This window comes from Polyodon spathula, chromosome 25, assembly GCF_017654505.1.
Source record: "Polyodon spathula isolate WHYD16114869_AA chromosome 25, ASM1765450v1, whole genome shotgun sequence".
NCBI lineage: Eukaryota > Metazoa > Chordata > Actinopteri > Acipenseriformes > Polyodontidae > Polyodon > Polyodon spathula.
Genome location: NC_054558.1, coordinates 14839992 through 14862263, shown reverse-complemented (window position 1 = coordinate 14862263; position 22272 = coordinate 14839992). Strand labels below are relative to the sequence as shown.

General features: G+C 40.5%; 1 protein-coding gene across 1 annotated transcript in view; it reads right to left on the bottom strand.

Moving 5' to 3' along the window:
- Positions 1-232: 232 nt before the first annotated feature.
- The window catches only part of LOC121299999 (SEC14-like protein 2), a 35723-nt gene continuing 13683 nt past the window's right edge, over positions 233-22272 (bottom strand). The window contains exons 4-12 of the mRNA XM_041228314.1: positions 19725-19787; positions 19123-19311; positions 18586-18681; positions 16604-16664; positions 15761-15844; positions 14730-14836; positions 6254-6393; positions 5405-5574; positions 233-4554 (exon numbers count right to left, since the gene is read on the bottom strand). Of these exons, the coding sequence (XP_041084248.1) occupies positions 4403-4554; positions 5405-5574; positions 6254-6393; positions 14730-14836; positions 15761-15844; positions 16604-16664; positions 18586-18681; positions 19123-19311; positions 19725-19787 (1062 nt within the window). The 3' untranslated portion in view covers positions 233-4402. The remainder of the gene's footprint in view (positions 4555-5404; positions 5575-6253; positions 6394-14729; positions 14837-15760; positions 15845-16603; positions 16665-18585; positions 18682-19122; positions 19312-19724; positions 19788-22272) is intronic.

Genomic DNA, 22272 nt, shown 5'->3' with positions numbered 1-22272 from the left:
AAAAAAAAAAAATCCTTTGAAGTGTTGAAACATTTTGACTGGGATTCTGCATGAAAGCATTTAAACCCCACAAATACACATTCTTACTTGTTTTCAGCTCTTAAACAGTTGCAGTTCAAGTTACTTATCAAATGTTACAGTTAACTTGAAATATGCAACTGTTCAAGAGCTGAAAACAAGTAAAACGGTTTAATTAAGCAAATTATCCTTTCAATTAAGGGTCTAATTAAGTAATTGAGAGCTCGGTTAGAATGAAAACCAGCAGCCACAGGGGGTCCCCAGGACCGAGTTTGAGAAGCCCTGATCTATATCGTTGCAATTACAACACAATAACATCTATTAAATACAATTATTTAAAATAAAATGTGCGTGATTGAATCAACATGACATGAACCAGACTGTAAGGTACCAATCTGTGTATATGCCTGCAGAGAGCCTTGATTAATACCTTGTTTCCCCACATGCTGCAGCCTGGTTCTAGGGAATGGAAAAATAGTGCTGGGAATACTGTATCTACACATTGTTTTAAACATGTGTTGTTGTTCGGTGCGCATAAGACAGCAGTTACAAAATAAACCAAAACTACAATACATTAAAAAGAAACACAAAGCCTGGTTGATTGGGGATACTGAACATGCAGGTAAAGGCTATGGCAAAATGCTCTAGAAGCTATTGATAGCTGTCACTTTCCACAAACCCCAACCTTAACCCTAACCCTAACCCAAAATTCACTACTTGAATGTTATGTAGTCGAATAATGCTTAAACAAAGATTTTAAAGTGTCGCGTGTTACCAACGTAAAGTATCATTTTTTACTGTAGCACTCACCTCTGCAAGAATACATTAAAAAAATACGGGTCTGTTTACAAAACTAAGGACTGTTTTAAAGAATGTTATATAAAGCCCAATTTGATTAATCAAATCACACTTAAAGACCATGAAACCATTTTCACATGTCTTAGAGAGGGTTTACAACACATTTTTCAAAGCACTGTTAAACATACAACAATGTTTATAATTAAAAACAGTACTTAAAAACACACCTCTTACAGTTTTGTGACCTAGGGCCCTATATAGTATTCCAAAATATATGTTCTATCTATTTCTCTTACATGTGGGTTCAGCCTCAATGTACATACCCTTTGCATATCTCAAGACTCAGTTTGGGACCATCAGAACGGTCTACTTTTCCATTTCAGATTTCAAAGCTAAACCTGACCCTCTATTTGAACTTCAGCCTGCACTCACTGCATATACATTTAACACAGTCTTGGCGAATACTGCACAACATGAGATAAAACAATTGAAAAATGAACAACAAGGCACGGGTATGTACTGCAGTAATCTATACCCCTGACTGTTATATTAATACCATAAGGGTTCAGTACAATGAAAAAGCAGCTCCCCTTGAGAACAGCATGCAGCCTATTAGCCTATTAGTATAATTAAACTAACCCCAAGGCAAAACTTATAAGGAATGTCCATGCCAAGTTTAAGCAGTTGAGCAGTTTTCAAGATAGAGCTAAAAAATTACTGGGAATACATGCATCTCCAGACTAGGTTGTATCCCTGTCATGAGGAAGATCAATTATTAGGGTAGGTTTTTGGAGTGTGATTTTAAAAGACAAACATTGCATTATCCCTGCGGTAAACGAACCACGAATTAAGAGCCAGTGAATGTGATTTCACTTCACCACTCTTCTGAAAGGTGTAATAACCTTTGAAAAACATTTTCTAATCATGGGAACAAGTATGACTGTTTTGCTGTTGATTTTTTAAATGCATTTATTATCTTAAAAAGGTACCTTAATATCAAGTAGAGTGACAGTCATCCCCAGCCCAGGGTAGACATTACAGAGAGTGGCGAGTGTATGGGTTTAAGGCATGTTGTTGCTGCTGAATCATTAGTATTGTTTAAAAAACGACTTGGGATAAATCTACTGCTAGTAACTGAGCACGGATGGGTCTAATCGGTTCCTACAGTTAATAATAATGTAATTTCATCAAAGCTGAAGAAGAAGTTCCCAGTATTTAACAATGTTCAACCACTGAGGTGCCAGTGTTCGGGAAAAAATAGGCTGCTGTGACCTAACTGTTAAATCTGGACAGGTGAAACTCGATCACAAAGAAGGAATTTGCTAAAGCCTAGAAAACAACGAAAATCAACTGCAAACCCACATGGCACTGAGAGTAAGAACACATGTTATTACACAAGCTTTACATTGCAATATAAATGTACAAGAATTTACTGGCCAACAAATAAATAGTTCCAGCAACAGGCTGGTCAATAAGCTTAAACCCATGACATGAACCGATGGTCACACATGGGGAAAAGATCCACTACACTCCACCAAGTACTGGCACTCTATACAGGTAGGTCCTGTATACCCTGTGCAAACTGCATTAGGCTGCATTGATTGTGTTGGTTGAACCCTTTAATCCTGGGTTCACTAGTGACTCTGCTGGTGTTCCAGTGGATCTAGTATTGACACCCTATAGTTTAAGATGCTCTATTAGTTAGCAGTCTAGACCACTTGTATCTCTGTATCTTTTGCCACAGTTCTCAACAGGTCAGTTTCAACAGCTCAATATCAATTTGATCCAGGTTTGTTTTCCTGGATTCCCAGTTTATTCAAACCCAGCTTTTATTGAAAACAACTCAGTTCTGACTCTCTCCTCTCTGCTGCAGACAGAAGTGTAGCACTAGCTTCCTATGCAGATGTATCCAGGATATAAAGGGTTAACACAGTACACCCAGTTTTATTTTCAGCGTATTCTCGGGACTTTATAGGTACAGCACATAGCAGCGGAAAGTTACCTGAAACGTACCTACTTCTACCCAAGAAAAATACTTTGAACACATAGTTACTAAAGGGGTTATTTTCAAAACCAGGGTTTTTTTTTTATTGTGAATATATTCAATTACTTTCACCATTTTTAAGTATAAATGTGATATTACTTTTTATTTGAACCTACATGCCTATTTACTGAGTTTAGTGATTTTTTAACACGTGTTAAAATGTGCTTTTGTATTTCCAGAGCTGTATACCTGTAATTGTCTTGCCAGGTCGTGAAAGCAACCCTCTATGTACAGAACGGTGTAAACAGGACCTTCTACAAACTACTCTCTAATATAATACAGCAGGTAGAAAACATGGCAATACAGTGTGTGTTATGAGGACTGTTCTAGCTCCAGTATATATTATGCCACATCTACGCTACTAGAGGGGGGTGTACTACAGTGAAGTGTGTATCCGAAAGACATATTGTTTTTTAAGTGCAGCTCATAACTGGAGTCCAGTCCAAGGTATACGTTAGAGAGTGCTGAGACTATGGAACGGGTTTAAGCAACCTTTAAGGACCAACTAGATCCTTTAAGAACCGACTAGATAAAGTTCTGGGATAAATCAGCAACTATGAATACAGTATTGATGGGTCTAATCGCCTCCTCTCATTGGGAACGCATTAGTATAGGTAACCATGACTATAATCAAAGCTGGACACAAAATGTCCCATATTTAATATTCAATCGTTCAACCATTCAAGTGCCAGTGTCCTGAAAAAGTAGGTACTGTGGCCTAATTAATACATCTGGGCACTATCAGCTACTGAGCTCATTACAATTGCTGTACTAGGGTATTACAAATAAGACCTCTAGCAGTGCATGTAATCTGTACAAATACAGAAATGCCAGAGGACAGGGTCCTATTCAGTGATTTAAAAAGGACTGAACTGCATATGATTAGATTCATTGAACAGACATCACATTCTTCATTAAGAGATCAGAACTCATCTAGAACAGAGGCATAGTGACTCCAACATTGCCAAGAACACATGCACAGGAATGCCCGTACCAAGTGCCATCACATGAGCTAGCATGTAAATACAATCCATGTACAGAACGGGTCCCTGTCAGTGGGATAATTACAGTAAGTATAAAGCAAAGAGTTCAATTGGTCAGATATTGGAATGTTCCTTTGAGGAAATAAGCTTCAGCGCACTAACCCCAAAGTCCTAGTACATTTATATGTTAAATAGTGTCAGCACGCTCTGTGCCTTAAAAGTGTAAATGTGAAACACTAAACACGGTACTTCATTTTTACCACTAGATGGTGCACTAGCTATACAGTAACAGAGTTATACTGCATGTCAAAATGTGGTAGTAATGGGAATTATAGAAAGGGGTGCTATCCACACCGAGGTTACACATAGAACAAATCTGGACAGTTTCCAAGTTCAGCTCAAGAAGAAACTATTGACCCCTCCACCCCAGCTTGTAGGCAGTACCTATTGGGCCAGGCTTCCCTGTCTAATACAGTGAGTACCGAGGGTGGCGCGTCCTGGATCCGGGGAGCAGTGCTGCCTGCAATTGGGTCCCGTCCTCCTCCTCCTCCTCCTGCTGCTATTGGCTGCAGGCTGCGAGCTCTGCCCCGGCCCCTCCCTCGGGCTCCTGGGTTTTGGACACGGAGCCGTTGTCTGACTGCAGCACCTCCACAGAGAAGCTGATCTTCTTCGAGTGCAAGATGCTGTAAGTGTTGTCGAACCGCAGTACATCTGAGGAGCAGAGACACTGGTTTAACTACTGCGTTTCTCAAGGCATCCTTTACTTTGAACACAGGCCGCATAACTGTGCAATCAGGCGTATACGCTGATGAACTGAGCTTATACACAGGATGAGTGCATGGACCTGTATGTGGGACTGTTTAATGAAACGGTTGAATAAAGCAACAAGTGAAAACTAGAAAGGCTTTAATGTGTTCTTTTGTCAATGTTACTGCCACAACTTGTGTCATGTGTAGTAAAGCATATTTATAAAAACACTGGCACCATTCAATGACTTAACCCTTTGCGGTCCCATGTCTGACGCTGCATTTTAAAATAATGACTTGGATCGCACTATTGAGGAGTTTGGTGATAAATCGAGTCACCAGGATATGATTTATTCGTATGCACGACTATGAAGAGATATGTGATAAATACAGCTCACAAGGGGTGGGGCAGAGCTGGAGAGTCATGTTGATATGCAGTGCCTTTTAAACCTGTTTTACTCTAAATAGAATTTCTTTTAAATGGCGCTTGTAAAATAAACAGCTTGTGTGAAAATAAATTAGACATGACGCGTCCTGAATAAATGGACCTCAAAAGGGTTAACCTTAACAATGGGGGTGTTTTTACTAGGAGACAGGAAGTGTACATTTTTATTTGGTGTGCAATTATGTTTCGCAAACAAAAACTCAAGAGAACAAGCAGTCAGTGGACACTCCCACATCCAATGATCTCTTAACATCAAGGTGCTGGCCAGTGGAGGACAGAGGCCAGCCCTGTAGATGTCTGCCCTTGCTCACCTTATCAGTTAGAAATGAGCTGGCCAAGGGTACCAGCTCCTAACAGTGTGTGTACTCACAGATGCCTGGGTCCTGACAGGTGAAAGAGCCATCCTCCGGCACTAGGTGTGCATTGTACCGCTGGCTCGGAACCACCTCCACCATCTCGGCTGCCTTCTGTCGCTCCCCCACCTTCGTCTTGATGAAGACCCCGAAGCCGATGTCCAACCCCTCGCTGGCAAACTGCCACCTGCAAACCGACAACCAATCAGACACTACTCTGACACACACACACAGTACTGCTCTCTTTCTGGGGACATTGATTTCAATTATATTATACTTTAGGATTCCTAAGGAAACTCTACAACTAGTCCCCATCAGGGCGATTCATTCCCCCGAAAGAAAGTATATGGAAATCAGTAATTAACTCATCACGGCATGATCTTGCAATCTAATAGAACCTAAAGCTCTTGGGCAACATTCAGGATTTAAACAAAAAATAAAAATGTGTTCAAATGTTAGATGCTACTTGTGAACTCTTTTCACTGCTCTGAAGGTGTAAGGAGGTGAAGTTCTGTGATCAATCAGCTACTAGGAATCAGACAATCGTTGACGGGCCAAATGGCCCAATATTGATTTTAACATGCTGCGTATGTTAGAAGTTTCATGTCTTCTAACTGCATAGAAGGTGGTGCTGTATGCCCTTCCACGTTGCTGGCATGGGTTCCAGTTCCAGTGAAAGGCTTCCTACACATTAGCCCACATTACAGTAACACATAATGTAACATAATGAACAGTGACTTGTGAAGAGCTGCCCCGGAGTGAATGGCAGGCAGGGGGTTTGCTTACTTGCATGTGGCTGAGCCACTGCTCCATTGCTCCTTCCCTTTCCTGAGTGGTCGGGATGGGGAAGGGAAAGCCCCACTCACCTGAGCACACAGCCAGGGAACAGGATCTCATACTCGAGCTGCTGGGAGGAGCCGCGGCTGATGCAGAGCGTCTGCTCGTACTGCTGCTTGATGGAGACCCGCACGTAGTAGGACTGAGGAACATCCCCTCCGTACTTAATCTGGAACACAGCACAGGCAGCAATGAGCTGACTGCATGAAAAGGCTGAACAACTACACTGAATATAATTCAATTCCACTTCCAAATGCAAAAACACAAGACTGCTCTATCAGCCCACACAGCGTTACCAAACACTGTGCTGTGTTTAAAACAAAAACATAGTTATCAGATTAACTGTCTCCTGTAGTCTTCATGAGCCAAACAGCCTCCTCTAGTTTGTAACTTTTCTTATGTTCTAACAGCTGCAACTATCTTCTTTTTTTTAATATTCACAATGGCTTTCAAATGTTGTTGTTATGTTTTTTTTAAGAAGCTACGGAATGATAATGAACTAGTCCCCCTGCATAGATTTGGAGAAACTTGGCTCAGATTCTTCAGCTGAATGTCATTTAATTAAACCCAACCTTTGAGTGCTGCATATGTGGTGGGCTGCTATCTGACTACTCCACAGCTAAAAAGCTCTCCAGTTTGAGCCAAGTTCCAGCAAACTAAATGCTAGGGTACCTGCTTCTGCTGAACAGCTGATAAAGTGAGTGAAAAAAATATCCAAGCAATCATAATTACATTGAAAAAAATTGCTCAAGGATTGGTAAAGCACAGATAATGTGTTTCATCAGTATACTGACACCCTTTCAGTTTAATATATATATATATATATATATATATATATATTGGATAAATATACACACACACACACACACACACACACACACACACACACACAAAATTAAATTAAAAATTAAACCAACCGAGAATGCAGCGCTGTTTCCTGATCTTGTTTGTCAGGAGAGATGAAAAGAAGACAGATAGACAGATAGACAGACAGAAAGCAAAGGAACCCAAATTGTGTAGCAACCTTTAAAAATGATCTGTATGAATAATAAAATAAAAGATACAGCGCTACTTGACAACTCCTGTTATTTCTCTGCTCTGTGGCAATATTATTACATCTCTGTCTGACCACACTGTATTTAACAAGGTCTGGATTGATAATAGGGTGATCCAGAGCTCTGTTGTTCTGCATTGTCTTCAAAAGCAATCATTATAGTTTCAGGGAAAGACCCTTTGGGTTTGGCTATGAAAAAATAAATGAAATAAAAGGGGGGGTGCAGATCACCATGCTTATTTTTGTGCAATGGCGCTTATTATTAAAACTAAGTCAGGAGAGTTAAAACTGTAGTGAATTCCAATGCATTTCAAAAGGAGATTTTGAAAACTTTAAAACATCAAAACGTTTTTTTCTAAAATGTCTTCAAACTGAGCATACTTCAACTACTGAAAATAATCAAATATAAAAATGGAAGGGGGGGGGGGTCACCAGCTCTATTGTCCACGAGGCTCCTTTCATTGTTAGGGTACATACAAGACCATGCATTTCAATGAGGTTTGTATTGCTTGAGTTGTAGGTCTTCACTGGTTTACTTAGGCAATAGTTTATTTGTCTTGTAAGTGCAGTCAATTTACATTGTGGGGTTCTCCAGTACTCCACTTTACATTTTTTTAAGAAATAAATAATTCATCGCAACTTTGGTTAACTGCTCGACTGTATTCTAGTCTTGTATTCTAGCCCTGCAATCTAGCCCAGTATTCTAGTCCGGTATTCTATCCCTGTTTTCTAATCCTGTATTCTAGTCCCGTATTCTAGTCATGTAAACTAGTCCTGTAATCTAGCCTTGTATTCTAGTCCAGTACTCTATCCCTGTATTCTAATCCAGTATTCTAGCCCTGTATTATAATCCTGTATTCTAGCCCAGTATTCTATTCCTCTAATCTAGCCCAGTATTCTAGTCCTGTAATCTAGTGGTGTATTCTAGCACATACCTATTAAGCGCACTTCATTTTCCACCTTTCTTGCATTTATGAACAAATACAAAAAGAATAGGACGGTAGAATACGTTGATTTGTGCATGATTCCTATCGCTTTAATTTGAGGTGTACACTTTCTTAAATATGGTCCCGGCTGTAGAACTACATATCTATATTGAAATAAGACAGTGCAAGCTGATCGTCTACCGTAGGCTTAATTACAGGGTGAGTGTTACATTTAGTTTGTGGAGTATACTTAAGAACTTTTTTATACAGCCTGCTATTTAGTACAATAATACCTCCTTCCGTTTCAACAAGCCTGAATAATCAATTGGCGTCAGAGCAAACCGTGTGCAATTGTCTTTAATTGTACTGAAACACTGACATTGCTGAGCATTCCTCTCCACCACAGCCCGTCCTCCACGAACCCCTGCGGCCCCCGCTCTTACACTGAATTATGAATCCCTTTGCATGCTGCAGTTCTCTAGAAATTTCATTGAATGTTGCCAAACAACAGAGAAATAAATGCATGCGGTGCACTGTTTTATATTGATTGATTGCACACCCCTGACCTCAACGGGCTCAATTCATTCAATAAACAAAACTGGGGAGGGAAATAAGACTCTGTGACAAAGTGTCCACCCCTGTGTATATTATGCTGTTATGTTACAGCCATTGGTACACGGGATATAAACAGGTCTGTAACACAAGTGTTTAAAATGTATATTTGTATTTAGGCACGGGATTGTACATCACTTCATGTACATTTAAAGTAGTTAATATGTGAGCACAAGGTTGCACATAATTAATTCACGTGCTGGGATTCAAGTGAATAATTAATTAGTAATTGAATCCCAGCACAACAGTATATATAGATGCACGTTTTCACATACTCGAGGTTGGGTGTTCGGTGAGTGGAGAACGGGAGAGAGAGGACAAATTATTTACAATTGCTATTGCATGCTGGTGGGACCAGCACGATACTTGTTAATTTATCAACTCACCGTGTTTGTCAGTGTGTCTGTCCGTGCACCGTTTTGTTAAGTATAGTCCGTTTTTGTTTGTCTCTTATTTTGGTGTAGAGTGCCGTGTCCTGTTTCTGTTTGTTTGTTAAACCCTTTTATTTTCAATAAACCGGCACAAGCAAGCACCATCCTTTTCCTGGTTCTGACGCAGCCCACTTCGGCCGTCTTTGTGACAGACTCCCATTGCATATTAGTGCGATCTGTGATCCATTCCAGGTTTTACTGAGTTAGTTAGACACATCTGAGCTTGTTAACTAGAAACTGTGGCTAATCAAGCTCATGGTAAACCCTGAAATTACTGGTCAAGCAAACACTGCTTAAATCAGAAACAGGGCTCCTGGCTGCTGTAACAGACGTGAAGTTGTGAAGATCTGACACTGTGGGTTTAATAGAAACACAGCCCTTCTGGCTTATTGTTTCTTTTCTTAATTTTTTTTTTTCATGTTAAACATGTACACACAAATTAAGTCATTGAAATAATACAAGTTTCAAAAGTACAGACATTTCAGTCATTTTTTATTAAATATGTGGTCCTAATTTTGGTGTTCTGTACTTTGTGACAGTTTGTCTTTGAAGAGGAGTAAAGAAAACTATGTGGTAAGTTCTAACTTCTTGAATTACAACTGCCAGTGAACATTTCAACCAATCATACTGCATGTGACAGATTATATTACCTTTCGGTCACAATCTTAGTCTAGCATTCATTCCTGCTGTTGTAGCCAGATGTACCTTTACAGAGAACAGCCTTGCGTTGGGGGTGGATTGGTTAATACCAATCCAAACACTGAACCATAAACTCAGAGGTAAAACTAAGAGCCTGGTTTAAACATTTCATGTGTTAAATCAACTGCCAGTGTGTCCTACCTAAACTACTTTCTTTTAGTTTGATCTCACTACAGGAATCTGCAGCAAAGGAGCAACAATAACTGGCCACAGAAAGAACCCAGCCTCATTCCTGATGATGTGCCCAACTGAATTTATTAGCAATCAAACCAGACACCTTTCAGTCTTTTTCAAGGAAATGTACAAATTATGTCTCAAGCATCAAACATTATATAGTGCACATCTACGGTTACACCCCATTCACTGTTAGCAAAAGATTGGACAACATCTGAAAAAAACACATACAGTAGAACCTGTCATATCTGATCCTGTACGATACAACACCGTCTTAACTGATGGGCCTCAGGCATGTGTCATTTACACATGCTGCTACCAAATGAATGGTATAGATGGGAATTGATCAATGCACATTTTATTATTCTCTTAGCAGGACAGAATGGATTCAGTTGCAGATTAAAAAAGACAGTGCTTTTGGGAATTGACATGCTGTCACTTCACAACCTAAAGCAAGGGATTCGTAGCATTTCTGTATCGTTAAAGTTGAAAAAATATTTTTTTCGCCGACCCCCAAAGCCACTGTGTGTTTGTGTGCACACTTTGTTGTCGCTGTTGTTTAAAAACGGTCCGATTACTTTGGCATGTACTGAGAAAGCACAGTAAGAACTGCTTTGGAATGCAGTTTTGTAAATTGCAAATACTGCATCACAGTGCTTTGTTTTACAATAAGTTTCGCTCATTTTCTTTGATTTCCATACATGCAGTACTGTACTTCGGTGATTTAGACAAACCGATGTACCTGATATTGCAATTTATAATGCACCGTCGTTAATAAAGCAACTACAATGTAGTATAACGACTCCCTCTGAGATACGATATTATCACATAACCGATGGACCCCTGGAACAAATTAAATCGGACAGGTCAGATTCTACTGTACCAAAAACAATTACAACTGCCACAATGAAATACTAATTTGTGCAATACAGCATATAAAAAGTACCCATGATTTCCTGAAGATAGGCAATGCACTTCTCTTAAATAGAAGCTACAAGCCATTTGTATTAATATGCAAGGCAATTATAAAGTGGAAAAAACATTCCCAAGCGATATGATTAGTGTGTCCCTGTGGAACAGTGTGACTGGCTACACTGCACTCAGTGAAAGTGGTGGTAGTTCTAGCCTATGCCTTAACATACTATCAATACCTAACTTTTTATAAAGTGTAGGATTGTGCAGCATATTTTCAGTGTTGAGCGAAATACATCAAAATGAATGTCTCAGAGTTGCCAAGCCTGAATCACTGGGATCCTTTATGAACCAGATCAACCAGCTACTAGGAACCTGGACCCCCACTGGTTTGTTAATGTTCTACTGCAAATGAACAACCTTCAGCCCATCACCATTACCCCCTTCTCTTGCTTGAGATGCATAGGCAGCAATTACAGTACAGGATGTAGAGTGCAAAGACACAGTTCCAGCTCTTGTTGCCTGTAATATGAAGGCTCCACCTGCTAGTTTCATTGCCCTGTGGTGAATGGTGTTTCCACAACAGCAGCAGTGTAATTCACCCTGAACATTCAAATCAGCACTTGAACAGATTTGTATAAACAACATTCACAAAGCAGTTTAATTCCGACCAGATTCCAAAGGCAGGAGACAGGAGAAAAAGGCTAAATAGGACATAGAAGTGAGGAAGCATTTCATTGTCTGGAAGCCAGGATTGTGACTAAAAACAGGTACCAACAGCCAGGAGCTGAAGACTGTGTGCTTAATAGGAGTGTTTGTAATAAATAACGACTTGCGTGCATTCACTGCAGCCTCTGCGGAGGAGAAACACTGCAAGAGGGGTCAAGCCTGAGAGCCCGTTCAAAAGAGGGAACAAGCAACTTCTTAGGACGCCAATTAAAAGAGGAACAGACAAATTAATCATAAAGTCCTCTGAAATGACCAAATCAGAAAGCATTACAAGATCATGAAAGAACATGCAGTCATGTTATTGTAATCTGTTGGCACTTTTAGCTGACATTTCATTAATGTGGGAACGTCTAAGCTGGCCAAAACAAGCGCAATATGAAAATTCAATGAAATCACTGGCTCTGTTTTGCACTTCATATTTATAATTATTGCTGCCAATGCTCTGTGTTGAAATGGCAAAGATTTGGCAAGCTTTAGTTTCAATGGAGTGCAGGTGAGGCCTTGAAAACATCACACACAAATTGTAGAAACCTAAATGATAATCAAAAAGGTTTTTTTTTTTTTTTTTACAAACACAAGTACATATATATATATATATATATATATATATATATATATATATATATATATATATTTATATATTTTTTTTTTTTTTTTTTTGTGGAGGTGAAATCTAGAGCAACTGGAAAGAATTTAAGAATTTTGAATTACAAGGCAAATAATGAGTTTTGCTTTTGCTCTACAATTTGGATTGTGAGTTACCCTGGAAGATTTCCAGATTCCCCCAGATGTCATTGCGCTCTGGATCCATACAGCATACTCTTCCCCTCAACAAGCACTGGCACGGATGAGTAAATGCAGAACAACTGGGGCTGGGGCTCCAATTGATCCTTTTACCCCTTTTGCTGACTGGATCTCTTAGTATCCCAATACTTGCTTTAAGGTAGTGTGCATAGATTCCTAATACTATAAAACTATAATGAAGCAGCATCGTCCTATAGGGGTCTATATAAGGGTCTCTATAGAAGCTAGAAGCAGCACATATTCACACAGGTCCTTATTTAGTCCACCAGGAGACGTGGTTCCCACAGGTAAAATCCAACATGACTCCCTGTGTCTCACTAGATGATCGAGATAGCCCCCTCTTCTTGGCGGTACAATTTTTATCAAAGTATCTAAGGGTAGAAACATCATGTTTTAATGCAGTGAAATGCTTTGCCTTTGATAATCCCAGTGCCTCCTACAATTCAGTGTTTTTTGTCTTTTTTTTAGCTGATCTGCATCTAGAAGAACATTGGGAAAGAATGCTGAAGAGCATTGGGACAGGATGCTGAAGAGCATTGGGACAGGATGCTGAAGAGCATTGGGACAGGATGCTAAAGAGCATTGGGACAGGATGCTGAAGAGCACTGGGACAGGATGCTGAAGAGCACTGGGACAGGATGCTGAAGAGCACTGGGACAGGATGCTGAAGAGCACTGGGACAGGATGCTGAAGAGCACTGGGAAAGGATGTCTTTACAACAGTGCCCCTTTTTTTCTGAAAGCAGTAATACACATGTAGCAATACCATGTCTATATTACGTTTACCTTTGCTTGGGAAGCTGTTGTTATTTTTTCCATCTTGCATGACTACACTGGCGACAATCGACAAATAACATATGCAGTATGTGTGAGAAGTATTTAATTTAAGTGAATATTGGTAGGTATGAGTTTACTTTTGTTATGCTTGTCTTTGTTTTGTGCACGTTTCATCTTTTGCACAAGTTTTTTGTCAGAGCAGAGCGTGTTCGGCAATGTGTGGAGCTCTGTAAGAACGCATCACGTTTGACAAGAAATAAAGTACAATAGCCTAGTTCGGCTCAGGGCCGGATTCAGAGAAGTGTCACGGCCTGGTTCTGGTGTGGCCCAGTAAAAAGACCCATGGGATATATACCACCCGTCTGGTTTGCTTGTGCCTCTGGATTGGGAAGCAAACGTTTCCAGTTGAAATTAATAAGTAAGTAAATAAATAAAGGTTGTTCACAGTTGAATGTCATATGAGATAGCAATACCGATGGCACTGCAGAAATCTGTGTTGGGGGTTTGACACTAACAGAATCACCTCATGAATAAATAAACAAAGCAACAAACCAATGCATCTACAAAGGTATTTTTACTTGTCTCTAGCATTTCTAAACAAATAAATCCTTGGAAAACAGTAGCAGTAGGTGATCACAAGATGTCACTGTGGACTTGCAAAACAAAACACAAACTGAAATATCTCACTGGCTGAGATACTATGACAGAAATTAACAGTAAAATACAGTACTTGAGTCCTTAAATAATAACATTATCACAAACCCCATGTTGGTTAGCTGGTGATCTTATTGAAACTTGGCTATCCTGCCACAACACTACACATTGATGGAAGAGATTGTTTTCTCTCTACACTCAAGAAAAGAAAGGCTAATGTTAAACTCAGATAGGGACCTATTGCCTGTAACACAGGAAGGAAGTGAACTTATAGTGTGGCAACAGAAAAAACAGGCTTCGCCTAAGTCAAGGAAAAAAAATTCTGGATACAATATGGGCCTTGTGAGAATGAGAATGAAGTAAGATAGAGGAAGCGGGCTGCACTCTTATAAACACCGCCTGCTATAAGAGATTACCTTGATCCAAGACTAGCGTGCGTAGACAGGAATCTGTAAACAGTATTTTTGGTATAATTTAAAGGCAGAGAACCCAATTCCTGACATGTATGTAACAGGTAAACAGCACATACATGTCACACAGGTCTCGCCACTGAATATATGTGCATTTTAGTGGAGAATTGTCTATTTTCAAAGTTTCAGGAATGACAATGGCACCTAGTTTTAATAGCATACATTTGAAGGGTGATCCATGCCAATGCAGACTGTTTGCCTAGTTGAACGCTCTCACTGTAAAGATCCAATTGAGCATTCTGATCTGCTCTAATGCTGACTCACCCTGGTTTTGCAGCGAGGGTCTCCGTCAGGGTCAGTGAGGGTCCCACCGTAGCAGGCAGGCAGCTGGTCCGGATCGATGTACTGCAGCAGAATCTCCTGCCAGTTACCTGAGCAGACACAGGGCCAGTCACACATCTGCTTTATCAACCGTTTACATGTAAAACTCATCTCATTCCAATATCAAACTGGGGCAATCTACACCCAGCCATTACAAACTCATTTGTTCTATCCTCCATCAGAGTGAGTCAGAGAGTCCTTATAAAATTTGATCACAGTAAAAGAATAGCAAAGTGTAGTAAAGTATTGTCTGAGCATTGGTAAAGTATAGGTAAGCACTGTAAAGCCCAGAGAGGTATGGTAAAGCATAGCAAACTATGGTATAACCATGGGATAATCATTGGATAACTGCAGCTATACCGAGCAAATGTACTGTTGTAAAGTTTTATAATGGTGGACTTATTTCTGCCAGTGAACCCCAATCTAGTATTGAACCAAAAAACTGGCGAACACCTTTTGGACTCTTCCTGTCATGAAGGAATACTGTAGTAATTGAGAGTTTGAGTTCTGGTTAATGGAAAAACAATTCCTGATGTTTAATGTTTTATTTTTATTTCATTTTTTTCTATTTCTCAAGAATGAACCTGAAACATTAAAAATGCCTACCACTTATTTCCAAATCAAAAAACCTTGGCTCGCTCTCCCAGTTACCTATATCTGACTTTCCTATGACCGTGTTTTCAAACTCGACTGCGCTCCTTTACAGGAAGTAGAATACGGCATTGAAGTATCGGCACAGCGCAATCGATGGTTTTTCTTTACTAACATCTTCAAAGAAAATATAAGAGATCTAAGAAATTATGGCAATACATATTAGGTCAAATGTACTGGAGTAACTTAGTATCTCTATGTACTTCAGATGTGTGTCGGTTCTAGGTATGAGTGGCCTGTTGTGCCTCCTAGTTCCCTGATACCTGACTTCTGAAACTGGCTCCCCATCTTTAACTGGATGCTGAAGGCAGACAGGTACTCACCTCCCAGGATGATAATCTTGCGGCGCGTGTCCTCACTCAGGAAGTGCTTGATCAGGTTGTAAGCCACAGGGAAGAGCTTGGGGGCTGAGAAAGGAACACAGACACACCTGTTAAATAGCAATTATCTGATTTCAAGTGTGTAGATGTGAATGAAACATCACAAACAAGTATCTGAATTTTAAAACATGGCATCTGCTTCAGCACAGAAAACTTCTCAGTCTGCTTGCCTTCCCTTCCAGGAAATCAATTTAACTTGCACTTCCTGGGTCGTTTTCACCCTAGCAGTGTCAACGGGGTCAAGCGTCTTACTGGCTGCAGAGCATGCCGTCATTAGGGGGAAGCAGCTGATTACTAACAGGAAAAGTAGGTAGGTGCAATTTCACTTTTCTGGTGAAATGACCGTGAAAGTGCAAGACTATCCGAAAGGGAGTCCTGCAAAAAGAGAGGATTATAAATGGCATTAAAAACTACACTTTTGAGACCTGTGAAGTTAATGGATGAGGTTGGTATGGGCAATGGATGAAATTATTAGCTACAGTAATTTTAATGCTGCAAAACAGCAACATGGCAAGTTAGAATACATATAAAGATATGATACAGTTACAATGCAAATTATTTTAAATAGCTGCTATCTGAGAGGTGTACAGTTTGCTTTATAGTTTTCAGGTTTTTTGTAAATGACTAATTAAACAGACTGTAGTATAAAGTGGGTTACCGTAGTCTATATGGAAACCTCACTGTGATATTGAGTGCTATTGTAAATGGGCTGGGATCGTGTAGGGTTAGCTCAGGGGCTCTACAGCCAAGCCAAGGAGTAGCCCGGGGAACAGTGTCACTCTGTACCTTTAATCACAAATAGCCGCTTCAGCCCTTCAGGGTAGTTCTCTTCAAACATGGTGAGAACCTGACAAGAGAGAAGACAGACATGAGGACGCTGCACTGCCAGCTATGTGTGCTTCTGAACTATAACACACGACTGCAAATCCATAGGAAACTAGAAATGCGTGTAACAAAATATTGCTGTGATAATCTAACGCAGGGTTCGACATCAGCCAAGGCCTAGCAGCCGGGGGCCAGTAGAGATCGCATTTTGGCCTGTAGTTATGAAGCACCACAGGCCCGACTGGGCCTGTTAAATTTTTTACCTAATATATAGTAGAAGTATAGTGCACATGGCTTCCGTTTAATGAACCGAGGAAAATGGTGTGCTAAAAAGCTGCAAAAATTAATTTACAAACCAATCCTCACCCCCACCGATAACAACGTAATTGAACTAATCCAACTTTTTCCGCTGCACGTCACGTTTGTTGTACCGTCAGGATCTGAGACTGCTTACCAAAGTGCTCTGTTGGTAAGAATCGATCCTGTTACATGGGCGATCTTTACAAATCGGATTTTCTACAACTAAGCAACCAATAAGCCAAAAGGAAAGCGCTGAAATCAATAATCATAAAGAAAGTAATTATGAACAAAATGAAGACGAACATTTAGAGTGGAGGCGTCATCTGGCTTCATTATGACAGTGAAAAAAAAGTGTTGGTATCACTCAGCAAGATTAGCGCTGACTTGGGAGAGTCTACACAAGTGACAACACTCTGAGAAGGATAGTTTATTATTAGGATTAAGAATGGTAATTTCGAATAGTTTCCTATTAGAATGCACAGGGTGCAACACTTTCACATGTTCAATTACCCGAACTCTAGTCCCTGCTCTTACGCTCTCAAGAATCAAAGGCAAATGCATGTGTACAAGCAGACAGCATAACAGTGTAAGCCGGTAAAGTTTAGCCAGGTTCACAAAGTGTACAAACAATGTCCAAGACGAGATCTGTCTGTTCAATACCCTATTTCCTTCGGAATAAGTTTTTCCTTTTGTTTACTGAATTAAAATACAGACCACAATGAGCAGCAATGTCACAGCGCGTATCTCTTCCAATTAGTGTAATTGTGTACTGACCCATCCCTAATTCGGATTATTATAATTCAGTTTTAGCTTTGCTGTGACCATATGGTAATAGCTTGGTTACGGATTTGCTTGTGAAAAAATGAGTATCATTTGTACACATACAATTTGAAATCTTAATTGTATTTTCATTTTCTGATCGGCACACAAACGTGTGCATGTTAAATGGCTAAAGTAACATACATTGAAAGGCTTCACTTAGCCATTTTCTTTTTCTTTTGAGAGACGTGGGCTATCTTTGGTTACCCTACACAGTTAGAAACGCAGTGAAAATAAAAGTCATCAAGACAAATATATAAATAATATATATTAGGCCAGATAAAATTGATTCGGGTCAGTAAAAACACAAGCTCAGTGGCCCAAGGGGCCAGTAGTTAAAAATCTAGTAGAGCCCTGTAATGTATTTGTTTCTGATCCAAGTTTACTACAAAACACACAAGCTGAGATGTATGTAGTTTGGTTAATGTAGTTTTACAGGTTTTACAATTTCTTTACAGTATATAAACCTGTGCTTTTTATTAAGCCACCACGTGGTAGAGAGACTGACATCTTCTCAAACAAAACATTCTGACCAAATCAGCTGTCAGTGGCATTGAAGACGGAGCACTGGTAAATGGACAGCACAAGAAATTAAGTTTTAAGTTTAGCGATCTCTGATGGTACACGGTGTGTGCATGCATTACATCATAGTCAGTAAAATGAAATGCATTTAGTAACTTTCCATGTTTATGTGGTTTGCTGGGTAGCATAATTAGAAATGAAGTAGGCCACATTCCCGTGCTCTAGTCCCACGTCAGTAATCGGAGACATGCAGCAGCTGGAGAAGCGTGGTGATTAGATGTTGTGGAGGTGTGCGCCTGTACCTCTCCATACGCCTCTACGGCCGGCTTCCACAGGTGTTTGAGCCCCAGACCCTCGCAGTCGTAGATCATGGTGATGGACTCCACGTGGCGGCCAAGCTGGAAGAGAGTCCCAGAGACAGAGATCGTTACTTACCAAGCAAATCTTTTTTCTAACCTCTGGGGTAAATGGAGCAGTTTGCAGAAGGGGCTGAAATTAAAGCTGCTCACCACTAGTGGTAATTTCTTAAACCACCTCACTTGAAGTTGCAAAACACTCATATTAGGATATTAAAACAGCTAAGGAATTTTCTGAAAATGTATACAGTATGAAGCATCCCTTTAAATCTATATAACAGTTGGCAACATGTGCTGGGTTTAATACACTAGCCAGGTATCCACTAAATGCAGCTTCCAATTCCCAATAAGTCAGTAACTCCCCAGCAAAATGAAACTCAACATTGGAGCCACAGAACTCAGAATCAACCAGACAGTCATAAAGCTGTGGGACACAGCCACTGCAATGCTCGCTGGCCTGTGTAAATGGTGTTTGTGACATACCTGCTCACTCTGCCGCTTGCACTCCCTCTGCAGCCTCTCGCAATCCCGCACCTTGGCTTTGAGGAAGTCCTGCTTGGAGGCGGAGAGAAGGAGGCCCCTGGGGTCCAGGGGCCCCACCACATCATACCAGATAGGGCTCCCATCCTTGTCGTAGCCACACATCCCACCCGACAGGTAGCGTTCAATCACCTGGGCAACACAGGCACACAAAAATGAGACAGAGAGGAGGCTAATAGGCCCATCAGTGCTAGTCTAGTTCCTCACAGCTGATCGATCTCAAAACTTTGTCAAATTGGGTCTTAGAGGATCCCAGTGATTCAGCATTAACAACATGACTAGGGTAACCCTCTCCATACTCTCACCATTCTGTGTGAAAAAAAGTGAATTTGTTCTTTTCCAACAAAACACAATATTAATTCATTTGATCAATTTGAACAGACTATTCCATTATGCTTGTAAAGTCTTTTATTGTTTATTTAATGTGTCTGCTAAAACAAGATGATAATGAAATCCCAATCCTAACCCTGGACTGCAAACCCAAGGCGCTCCATCCCCATTACTCCTCTCAATCTGATCTGATCTCACCAGTCCCTCTCCCTTACCTCAGGAGGCTGCCAGTCTGTAGTTATTGTGTCTGCCTTCATGTGCTTCCGAAACTCAACATGCTGAAAACAACAACACCAAATTAGTGCATCTGATTACAATCCAACACATGCATTTCACCAGAACACAGCCTCCTGACCTGAGGCCTGCTACTACACATTCACACACAATCACAAACAGCTACAATATACCTGGTATCTTAACAAACCCCATAACATCCGTCTGGCTGTTTGGAAATCTATTTTCAATAGCATGAAGTATTTCCCACCATTCACTTCCCATGATAATTTGTAACCCCTTGCATTACAATGCATTTACACCCCAAATACGTTTATTACAGACCAGTTTTAAGAATTTGTTCAGAGTGTAATATTCTTTTTTTACCCTTATTTTCCTCCCCTCACCACAAAAGCTCAGAAACACTAAAGATCAGTGGATGGCCTCTGATCACCACCAAGTCAACCTTGACAGCTACCAGCCCCTGGCAGACCAAGCCCAGCCTTGCAGGAGTTTCTGCATTAAGCTCACGGGGTGCCAGACCAGTATGGGCCTCTATAGCGTAAGGTGAGGCCACTCAGTCCTCGTCGATTTTGTCTCCCTAACCTATTACTTGACATGCTTTTAGTCAGTAGCAAGCTTTGACCCAGAAGACACTGCTCGGGTGAAATAACCCAGGAAGTGCAAACAGATAACCCGAGAATAAGGCATATAAACTGAGCGCTTCCTGTAAAAAGGTACTACCAGATATCAAGTTTTAAAATGAAGATATATGTGATATGACATGTTTTTCAAAACCGCAGCAATGTTTCAAAGGGACGTCACCGCGAGGTGCAGTGCTCCGCAGCTGCAGTGATTACTTGCTAATGCCTGCTGTAGCAAACCTGAAGAACAGGTCTGAGTTAAAGCAGATCACAAGGCTTACATGTCCTGGAATTAGGATCTGTCTGTGCAGCACATGGGAGATTAGGGGCTCTGTGACGCAACTGAGACAAGGGAACGACTTTGTAGGAATGTCAAGTGAGGGTTTAGGTGGCGCAGAAGGGAATTCGTTCCTTTACCACTGGAGGCCTGGGTTTCAATTCAGAGCTGTGCTACTGGGTTAGACAGCACAGCTCTGTCTGTGTCCGCAAGTGCTAATTGTGCATACAAAATTTCTAAATTCACATTTCACAAGGAAACATGCTTATTTTTAATATTCCGGGAGAAAAAAATTGCAGCAATTTCACATGGAAGCAAATTCTGATACTACACTTGTGCTATAACACTGTGTAACAAATTTTTTATTTTTTTTTGTTCCTGGGTAGTAAGTGTTATTTCCGAATTGATGATTACACTATGTAACACAATTTTTGTTCCTGGGTAGTAAGTGTTATTTCCTAATTGCTTATGGCTCAAAAGTATAGAAAATGGCTATTATTCCCCACAAACTTTGCTTTTGTGACCAGGGCAAATGTGTGTCTTTTCGTTCACATAAAGTCAGAAAAAAACAACATATGAATCCAAATTAACATGTATTTATACTAAAGTAATACAAAAATGACTACAAAAGATTTAGAAGCGAGTAGTTTTTCGAGATTTACGATTATACTCTATCCTGGTCACAAAAGCAAAGTTTGTGGGGAATAATAGCCATTTTCTAAACTTTTGATGCATAAGCAATTAGGAAATAACACTTACTACCCAGAAACAAAAATTGTGTTACATAGTGTAATCATCAATTCAAACCAAATGAAAGTCTTCTAACAGATTGTGGCAGAGCAGGGCTCTGCCCTTGGAAATACTGGCAGGGATGGAGTTAAATTCTCCTCCCTGCCCAGGTTGATTGCCCCAGGTGGGAGCAATCAACTAATGTAATTATTCAATTATCATTTAGCCACCTGGCATAAAAGGAGGCCTCAGCCTCCCAGTAAGGAGGAGGGAGCTGAGGAAGCAGGTTGGTGGGGTTTTTTGTGTTTTTTTTTTTTTTTTTTTTTTTTTTTTTTTTTTTTTTTTTTAAATTTTGATAAATCTAGTGATCTAAGGTTTGTTAATTTTGCTTTTTGTGTTTAAATTGCTTTGTTTTGGCCCTTGTGCCCTTTCATTTTTGTGTATATTTATAATAAGTTATTTTTTTGAACTACAGACTGTCTCTGGGCCTCTATCCACTCGCCAGCCTGCCACATTTGGTGTCAGCAGTGGGATAGCGCCACCTAGAGGCTCGGAGCAGTTTGTTTTTTTTTTTAATTTTTGGGATAACTTTTTTTTTCTTAAATGGGAAAGAGCAGACGGCGGCAAAGGCAGGAAAAGCAGCAGCAGCTGCTAAAGAAATGTAAGCTGCTGCAGCCACTGCTGGAGGACCCAGCCAGCCTCTTCCCCTGGTGTTCCTGGTGCGGGAAGGAGGACCATCGTTGGCAGTCCTGCACAGATGTGCCACTGGCAAACTGGTGTGGCCGGTGTGAGGAGAACGGCCATAACTGGGCAGGATGCCCCTACAACCAGGCCCAGGAAGAGGTGCAGTATTCACCCCAGGCATCAGGGGCCAACCCACTACCTCCAGCACCATCACCT